Below are 10,205 nucleotides of genomic sequence, written 5' to 3'. Positions count from 1 at the left end.
TGGATAAAGCACCGGACAACAGCTTAGGTGCTGTGCAGTGCATACAGATTTCCTAAGTGTTTTGTCTGGTGCATGCAAGGTCCTGTCCGGATAAGGATGCAGATCTGTACTCTGGCATTAAAGCCAAATAGCTCCTCACTTGTGTCCGCAGTTTGTCTAGTACCCTAACTGCCCTTAGTGCATGCAAACCGACATCTAAAGGTGACTTATACCAAACGTGACACCGCACTGACTAATGCATTACAGTGCCAGGCATTTATAACACTGTGTCATTGACTACTGCTGTTCCCGTCACGGTCACTTGAGTTTGTATGTGCATTCTGCATATGTTGTGTCAAATGGCTGAAAATGAAGGAGTGGAGTTCGCAAGAGAAGCAGGTGTTTTCCCCTCATTACTTCCTGACAATGCCCCATCTGGTGCGGGGGAGCTGCTGCCACAGACTCCCTGCCAACCCGGGAACAAACACTCGCAGAGAGGCTGACAGGGAAAAATGGGATGGGATGGGAATTGGGAAATGAGTAGGGCAGATATTATCCTCGCCAAACAACAAGGTTAAAACTTGTGTCGAGTAATAAGATCCCTCAGTGGAGAGACCCCGAAGCGGGGACCTTAAGATCTAACACAGATCCATTAGTATAGGTTAGCTAGGGGGTAAGAGTTCAAAGCAACTTTATGGGAGTCAAGAGTAGAAATATTAATATTAATACAGACTGCCCAGGTGCTTTACTGGCTGCTTGAACTTTCCTGACTGTTCAAACTAAACTGACCAAAGTGTCTGGAGGACTTGTCAGAAGAGGCGGAAGCAGATTTAAGACGTGTGACGTGCCATCCCTGCAGTTACCTGAGAGGGGCGCCAAAGATACAGTTTCAAAAAGATGCCTTCAAGCCTTGGATGCTATAAGTCCATAGTATAACACTAGATTAGAGGGGGGAGAAAAAGAGATGTGGAGAGAGAAACAATTTTCATAATGGACCAGCGCTCTCTGACTGGAAAACACAATTATGGGCAAACTGTGGCCGCAACATGAGGGTAAAGTTAAAGAGCCCCTTTAGCACGACCTAATAAGCCCTGACTACAGATGATCAGAAACACCGGCTCATCCTTAGCCCAAGTTTTTGTTCCGAGCTATTACCGTCATTGTAAACGGTGATTTAACAGCTTACACTGAGGTCTGTTTCTTGTTCTCCTTGATGAGTCCTATGCACATTACTGGAATCAAAGCAGCCTCTGCAACAGAATTGAATCTCAAACTACCCAGAGGCTGCTGCTTGGACTGATTTGGCACTGAGTTTCTACCACCAAATAGCCAAACAGTCATTTCAAACGAAGTGCCATCTTACAAATGATCGCATTTCTTAATCTGCGTTTTCCTCCCTACAGTCAACTTTAGAAAACGCCACATTTTTTGCACCACTTGTCCCTAAATTTGAACAATAAGAACCATTCATTTCCGTCATCTTAATCAGCGTGCCTTGCATCTTTTAAGTCCTTGGGGTGGAATTTGAAATAAATTGGTTATTTGAGTCGGAAAATTAATGCTGGTTATCAATCACATTTAGAGCGAATTGATTTCAATTAACTGGAAGACGCAGCCCCTCTTGCCTCCCCGGCTCTCCTCCTGGATAGCCCATTTCTTTCTTTTTTTTAAACCCAGCCCCTTGCTCACATCCGCACACCCCTCCACCTGCTCCTGCTCTCTGCAATTGGCTAGAAAGACATCCAGGACCGCCCAATTGGCAAGCTTTACAATATATTTACAATGTAAAGTAACCAAGAAAAAACCGGCCAAGCCGTCATATTCGGGGATTCAGAGGGAGAGAAAGTGGGTGTGTATGAGAGGGGAGCATTACTATGTAAAGACCTGCTATTACGCTCGGAAAGCTTAACAAAGCACACACTCGTTCACGCACAGTCGCACGCGCGCGCCCTGTCACACACACACACACACGCGCACACATACATAGACGCTAAAGGCGCTGTCGGAGGGTGAACCTGCGGGTTCATGTCACTCTGATTTCTCACAGGAAGAGGAATATTAAGGAAGATATCAGAGGGGAATACCAGCGATGGCTTTCGCGACCGTGTGGAACTACTGCGTCCCTCTAACCATCGTAACAGTGGCTTGGCTGATCAACACTGGTAAGGCTCATATGAAAGTGAACGAATGTGATGTGAATGGGAAGAGTGTCACGCCGTCTCGATGTGTTTTGGCTTTTCTGTGCAAGTTTGTCTAAGTCCTCTAAGAAGAAGCTGAATAGCGCTTAAAAATGCACCGGGTCCACTCTGACTTACTGTGCACTTGGACGGGAAGGAGGAGGAGCGCACCACGGAGCAAAACACGTGCAGATGTGCCAGTTTAATGTTGTTTTGTGGACTGGTGTTAATATTTCTCAGTGGCTAATTAGAGTCAATGCCCTTTGAGGAAGCCGGGGTTGTATTGTTACATGGATATGAGTCATTGTCTTAATCACATCTCGGAACTACTACGCTGGGAAGACCCCTAAAATTTCCAGTCGTTGAAAAGAAAAGTGAAAGGCGGCCACTTTTTTTTTGACCATGCATGAATATTTAATGAAAGAAGCCAGTGCTCTCTCAACCCTTGTGCGTCACAGAATTTACATTTTCTCCTGATGTTGGGATTCATTGTATTGCAGCTGTTGTCTGTGGCGGAATGGGAGCCTGTGACTTATGCAGCCTGTGCATGCAGCGACACACACAGAGCTCCGATTAAATATTCTCATAGAACACATGAGCGCTCATAACAAATGCCCGCAGTGGACCAGACATGTCTCAGACACCAGCAGCAGGAGTGGTGTTTGTTACTGCTTTTATATTCTGGGGAAGAGTGAGGGACTGTAAAGACCTTTGAGCCTTCCCCTTATCAGATAAAATAACATCTAACAATGTATTACAGCAACTTGTAACAGTACCTGTAGTGCTTTGTATTGCTTTTATCACCATCACTGGAACACTTCAGGTTGGGATAGTCCTGCTTACTTCCTTTACACAGTAGTTGGCTAGTTATGGTCACTCAGTAGCCTCTTAAGTGCCACATTTGCAAAATATGGGGATTTGGATTAGCCTCTATCATGCCTTTGAAGAACTTCAGCTGGATATTTTTGTGGGATTTGTTTGGATGCAATTTGAAATAAAACTTTCAAAAAGAAAAATCCATCTGAAGCCTCTGTGATTTTGACTAAGGAGGATTGATGATGACAATGTGCACATAAATGTTGCTCCGCTGGTTTGTGTCCTGTGGCTGTTGCCCTTGTTTATGTTGTCCTAAGGCAGTGAAATAGTTAAGTGCTTGGTAAGGCATGGACACACTCAAACCTGGACGGTGCTGTTGTGTTGATGTCTCTTGTATACAAGAAGAACTACCTTACCAAAGCCATTTTTGTGGCTGCACTAATACCGACCTCACCAGAGCCAGTATATTGATAGATATTGATTTTTTCCTTTGGGGAAAGTGTGTGTGTTTGTGTGTATGTATGTGTTTAATGAACACTGGGTGGTTAAGGTATGCACGAGCTATAGGTATTTGTATGTTATTCTCACTGTGTATGGGGTTTGTGTTTGTGGGTTTGGGCACCCATCTATGAATATGTGTGTTGCAAGTACATGTGCTTTACATTAGTGTGTGTGCATGGGCGTGTGCATGCTGCGTACAGTGCAGGGTTTTGCCTAAGCTGCAGGCAACCTCAGCTGGGGGCTGCTCACTGATCACTGTCATTAATCTAGCCTCTGACAGGGGCTGAGAGAGACAGGAGGCTGGGGAGTTTAGGGGTGTTACAGGCATAAGGTCGGTGGAGAAAGGAGGGAGATGAGGTAGAGTAAAGATGGTCTGTTTCTAAAAACCTTGCAGATGTGCACCGATGCTGTGTCTGCATTAGGAAAAAAGAGATTTAATAAAGATCTTGTCTCGGTTATTTTTCTTCCACCAATCTGAAAGAAGGGAAAAGGTGGGAGGCTATAGAGGGTTGGCAGTTGTTATTATGCTAGAATAGATATGGACAGATTGGGTGGATAGATGGATGAGTGGACAGATAGATTGAGAGGTTGCTGTGAAGATAGCGAGGCTGGAAGACTTGGCGCTTCTGTGAAGGATGAGGGAGAGACAGAGGGATAGAAAGATGGATAGAGGAAGAAAGGCAGAAAAGAGCGAAGGAGCGAGGAAAAGTGAGAGAAGAAAGGCAGAAAGACTTCACAGTGTGTCTGACGGGCAGGCCTGAGGGACATGCACACACAGTCAGTGCTGTATGTTTGTGCGCAGATTGCCTGGCTTTGTGGAGGTGTCTGATCAACAGCAGCTGCAGGCCAAACTTGCAAAGCACGTACAGTAACAAATGCTGTTAACTCCACCTCTGCTTCGTGCCCACCCTTAATCGCTACCCTCCATCACTTCCATTCTAACACCTCATCCCCATTTCTCTCCTATGCCGCCATTACCACCTCCCTTATCGCAGTGTGCATTAAATCACCTCCATTTGTTTATTTGAATGTGTGCAATGAGAGCCATCCGTTTGAGCTTGTTCCCCATCATCCTGTTTGGACCTTGGCTGGGACTCTGGTGGCTGAAAAACGGCAGCAGTTGGACGTACTTGTGGGAGGAGATTTGAATACCAATTATAGCTGGTGTGTGCAAGTGCGCGTGTGCATATGCACACACACACAAACACTCAGTGAAGCCATGCATAAATCAATGTCGCTGTGAGTCACAGAAGGGAGGTTTGGCGTGTAAACACAAGCATCAAGGGAAATGCAGTACCCACAAAAAATAAAAATATGGACACATACTATATGATCACTCAAATAAATGCAGGAACGCATATAAACATCCACACACGTCTTGCCTATAGACAGCTTACCTGTTTTGAACATAGTTATAGTACTGATTATGCAAGAGTTTGTCTGAACTCAAGTGCAGATTTTGATGCTTGTCAGGCACAGTTTACATCATACCAGAGTTAACGTTGCCTTTTTACTTTCTTCCACATTACACTGGGCTTGCTATTTCAGCATCTTTGCTTTTTAATGTGCTGAAAATGTCTTCACCGTAAGCCAAGGTTTATCCTTTGATCCAAACCTTGGAGCATAATTCTCCCCCTAAATAAGATAAACTTCTTGGCAATTTAATTATGAAGACCTAGACCTCCCTTCTTTGCTCTCTGCCCTGCCATCTGCTGGTTCAAGGTGAATATCTAAAGCCCAGTGCACAATCAGATTTCAGCGTTGAATTCTTTCCCCCCTCAGATTCCCTGCCTTTTGTAGGTCGAAATAATTGGACAACCTGAACTTGGCAGACTATGCCTGTCAACAGAGAAGAAGCTGAAAGAAGCTTTTTTTAAGGAAAAATATGCTGCCTGTTGCTGCAGCGCGTGGCCATGTTTGATCAACCAGTGCATTCTTAAAGGGTCCTGACAGGGTGGCCCACTATCTCAGCTGAACAACTGGCTCAACATAAGCTCCATAAACAAATTGGACTGTATCGCTTTTTGGGATAGTCACAACTGAAAGAGTTACAGAGCTCAGTGTGGGCTGCTTTTATTCTCCCTTGGGCTTTCATGGGTCCATTACTCAGAAGCAGAGGTTTCGAGGTTCACCATTTAGTACAGGTGATGTATTTTACAGTAATTATCTCCTAATCTGCCCTCCAGTCTTCTGTGCAATCCATAATTCATTTGTTTTGATCTGCGGTTGCTTCACACAATAAATACATTTCCGTAACTTCTTCCAGTATTATATACCAGGTTCCAAAAGGATTTTGTTTTCACTTGAATAGAAATAAAAGGACCTAGGAAGGAGCAAGTTGCTCTATACCCCTGCAGGGACACGTCATATGACTAAGCGTTCCCTTTTTCAGCCTGTTTTCAGCGCTTGTTTTCACTCTGCTGCGTCCTCATGAACAAGTTCATGCAAACAGAATACATGAAGCACAATGATTGAAAGGGGCACACAAAGACACCAATTGGTAATTGGATCCTTATATCTCATTTGACCATTTGTTTAATCGTCCATTAGTGAAACTTTCTGTCAATCTAATCAGGCCAGCACTAATGTAGAAACACTCTTTATGGCTGCCACCTCATCTCCTTCCCATTACTATTCCCCAGACAGTGCAGCTTGTGATTATCATAATGGTGATCTATGTCGTCCTTACGTGTCGCTCTTTGAGAACAACTGGCGTTTCACCAACTTTGCAGCTGAAGTTTTTAATGCTGACTCGGATGCCAAGGACGTCTCCTCCATTTGCTGGCATTCGAAGCCTGCCAATCAATCTGGTACTCTTAACTCTCTGATCTGACTGGCCCAATGCAAAAGTAGAACGCCTCTTTGGGTCCAGCTGCCCATGCTGCGACCTCGTGTCCCCTGAGCCAGCAGCTTTTCTCCAGATGCTGAACCCTCTCGATGTGTATTTGTCTTTGCCATGGAGCTGTGACTGTGTCAAAAAAAGTGATTGCCTTTGTGTAGCTTTTTGGGACTACTGACAAAGGCAGTTGCTATGTATCCTTTCTGCTGAGCACAAGGTGTGATTATGTCAACGGAAGCTAACCCTGAATTGCAGACAGGTAAAAGAGACAAAGTTGAAAGAGACAGTCCTCTGACTTAAAAAAACTTTGAACCACTAATGCCATTGGGGGTACATTCCTTGCTATTGGTGACATGGTTTCCATGACTAAGAGTAAACGTTTATGCCTCCTGCCTGGCCCTGGGCTTGTTTAACACCCTTCCTTGCTGCTGTGACACCTGTTTCGGCAGCTCCCGCAGGGCGCAGCGCTAACGTGGCCAGACAGCAGCCTCTGGTAATGCCAGTAACCAAGGTGATTATCCCCACTCAGGCACTGCAACAGAGCCCTCACTAGCTGTGATTGGATGAGAGAGCCTTATTTAGCTGAAGAGGGCAAGTGCCTAAAATTGAAGAGTTGGAAACTGTGTACTCTGGCAGTGCTGAGGCTAATACACATCCCGTCTGGAAGACTTGATGTAGAGACAAGAGGAGGAGAGGATGGCTGGTAATTAGGTGCTCGCGTCGGGGTAAGGAGGATCAGAAATGAACTTAAACCTAGGTGAAACTGTCAGGCTGGGCACAAATGTTGCCAACAAGACCCCATTTCCCTTTGCTTTTGGGAGGTCTGTGTGTCCAGTGGAGGCTAGCTGATGAAGAGTGACCAGCCTTAGCTGGGGCACTGAGGGACTGATGGGGTCACAGAGGGAGAGTGAAAGGGTTACGGGGAGAGAAGGAGAGATGGCTGGCTGCACAGTGTATAAAAGAATGAAGGAAGACCGCAAGGAGGGGGGAGGGAAAGCGCCAGGGGCTTGCGTCACAGACCACTGGAGCAGGGAGGAACAGAGCAGAGGAGAAAGTCAGGCAGAGAGAAGTCCAACAAACGAGTGAATGATTGCGGGATTTCAGCTCTAAAATGGAAGGGCGTGTTTAAAAAAAAAGGACAAGGGAGAGAGGGAGAGAAAGCAATCCCTGCGGTGCAGTATGACTGATTTATGGGGCCAAAAAAGTGAGGAAGGAGGGAAGAGAGAGATTAGGAAGGTGGGGCCAAAGCAGAAAAGTAGAGGGTGCTGATGTGAGAAGAGGATGTGGGTAAGGAGAAGGAGGAGGGGGAAGAGGAGAATCAGAGAGATGGATGGCAATATACCGAGAAAAGAGAGCGCGGGCAGGCACTGTGTAGGTGACCACACCTGAGAGGCAAAGTGTCATGATCGATGAGGTCACAGCATGCACATGCACTGTCACACCCACATGCACACAAAAACGCAGGCAAACAAGTATTGAAATTGTTTCCCAGCAGCTCGTGGACAGTCCACCCACTTTCAGCAAAGCTACATGGCGCTTCGGCTTGGAGAATTAAACACCCACACACGCACAGGGCTATTCATCTGTCTGCCATTTAGAATCCTTCTTCATATCATTGCCATTAATAGGTTTGCTTTGATGAGATTGTCGGATGCTCAAAATTGCCAAGTAGCACACTATCTACTGGGAAATCAGATGGAGATTTTCAGAAGACGGTCACAACAATGCTGGAGAGGTCTCGGATGAGTTTTCTATCTTAGAAAACTCGCAAAATGTCTCTCCCATGAGTGGCAAATTCATTCGCGCTAAGACCATGTCTGACAGAGATAAAGTGATAGAGTCAGATACAGTGGTTACAGAAACCTCAGGAGTGGCATTTCTGTTCCTTTATTTCAAACATCATCAAAGCTTCATCATGTTAATGAATGTTTAATGCTTTCTGAAAGCATTAAAAGTTGTATAGAAAGAGGGTTGTTTGCTTTAAAAATGTATTTAGCAAGCAAACAGTTTTCATAGATTATCTTTCTGCAAAAGCACACATTGCAGTTTACTGTATCCACTTTAAAAACCAAATGCTATCATTCAACAAAACACCAGTGATAACAGCAGCTGCCGATAGATCAAAGTCAGACTGCTCAGCTCTGTTCTGCACAGAAGCCAAATGATAGTTGATAAAGGTACTGAAGAAAAAAAGCCTCAACCGTAGTTACCGCTATACTTTCAGAATCACCCCCCAATTCTCTGCACTGCTTGTCTCTGTCTGTCTGCTCTTCTCTTCATCTCCTTCTACAGCCTAAGACAAGAGCCTCCACATCAGGAGTAGTAGGCTTTGATCCACTTCATTAGCAACCCGTAAACAACCATTAATTAGAGGCAATTAATTAGCAGCACATGAAAACAATCCTCAAAAAGTTGGCTGCTCTCAATATCCCCAAGTGCTCGTAGGAAGGAAAGAGTGTGAAAGAGATGGACACAAAGAAGAAAGAAAAAGAAAGAAACTTAAGGGGAAAGAGCCTGCGGTCATGCTTAATGTGCTGGTGCTTGATTTACCGCAATGATTTGCCAGCCTCTTTTGAGATTCATAAGGTCATCAATTCATGCTCTGCTTTCAGCAGGGCAAAACAATAGTGAGGCAATGCAGCCGTCTGCACTGAAGTAAAGAGAAAAGAAAAGAAGCTGAGCCAAATTGGATTGGTGCTACGATTGTTTCTGCAAAGACTGTTAGAGCTGGCATGGCCACTTAAAAAGTGGCCAGGCACCAATGACCTTGAGGAAAGCTCTGGTTGATTCTCTCCCAGGATTCATTTCCTCTCGAGCGGCTGAAGGGGCGTTTAAGTGCATGACTGCTGATTCACCTTATGCTTGTTAACAGGTACAACCCCTCTCCCCTCATCTCCCATTAAGCATCACCAGTAGATTGAAGCGGTGCTTGACTTGACACAGACATGTTCTTTCTGTTTGATGAATAGTTTTATCATTGAACACACAAGAACCATGGCTCTCCTTTCTGGCCATTGTAGAAGTGGAAGAGAGAAACAGGCTTACAGGCAATGATACTGAATGAGCTTGACACAGGCCTAGGGCACTGGGCACAGTTGCAGAGAAACAGTGGTTCATAGCAACTGCCACCCACTGGGCAGTACTGGTGAATTGAGCTGTGAAGCAGCTTGCAGGGGCCAGTGGGGTTCTGTGGATGGTACCAAAGTCATTTTTAGCTTTTGTGATCCACGTACCCGTGAACAGCAAGAGGTTTTTGTGTCTGCAATATGCCGTAGATCCTACAGTCTGGAAGGCACCACAGAAAAACACAGCACGGCACTGTCGCCTCCTGACTGCATATACAGTAACTTACTTTATTGCTTGAGAAACTAATAAAAGGAAGCTGTAGGGAGGAATGTGCTTTCATTCTTGATTATTTTTTCTCTTCCCAAAGGCCATGAGGGCTACCATCTCTCCTCCGTTTATCAGAGCAGCTTTATCTGTTTTAGTCTCCAAGATTCCAGTTGCTATGCAGTACATAGTACAAAATGACCTTTATGGACACACACCCACACACCACACATGTGTGTATATATATATACATATATATATATATATATATATATATATATATATATATATATATATATATATATATATATATATATATATATATATATATTTATATACCAAATGACTGTCTGATTTGTTTCGATACCCACATTGTTGTGTTCGCCTTCTAAAGGTGGCGCGCAGCTTCACACAGCCCCTTCTTTCATTACCAACACTGAGCAACAGTTTATGATAAACTTTGTAAGATCATTAAAACTCCAGTTTCAGCCACGTTAAAGTATTTAATAGCTATCATAAATGTTAACAGACTGTCACATATGTTAATGTTAGCAGTTTAACTA

At 44.5% G+C, this 10,205-nt stretch overlaps 1 protein-coding gene and 1 long non-coding RNA gene across 2 annotated transcripts in view; one reads left to right on the top strand and one right to left on the bottom strand.

Moving 5' to 3' along the window:
• The window catches only part of LOC120442600, a 29,999-nt gene that overhangs the window by 11,315 nt on the left and 8,479 nt on the right, over positions 1–10,205 (bottom strand). The gene's annotated exons all lie outside the window — the stretch shown is intronic.
• The window catches only part of cadm4 (cell adhesion molecule 4), a 166,102-nt gene continuing 157,662 nt past the window's right edge, over positions 1,766–10,205 (top strand). Inside the window, exon 1 of the mRNA XM_031731535.2 lies at positions 1,766–2,141. Coding sequence (XP_031587395.1) covers positions 2,069–2,141 — 73 coding nt within the window. The 5' untranslated portion in view covers positions 1,766–2,068. The remainder of the gene's footprint in view (positions 2,142–10,205) is intronic.

This window comes from Oreochromis aureus, linkage group 11 (assembly GCF_013358895.1).
Source record: "Oreochromis aureus strain Israel breed Guangdong linkage group 11, ZZ_aureus, whole genome shotgun sequence".
In the NCBI taxonomy this organism is placed as follows: domain Eukaryota; kingdom Metazoa; phylum Chordata; class Actinopteri; order Cichliformes; family Cichlidae; genus Oreochromis; species Oreochromis aureus.
Note: the sequence above shows the minus strand (reverse complement) of the source record. Positions and strands in the feature narration are given on the sequence as shown.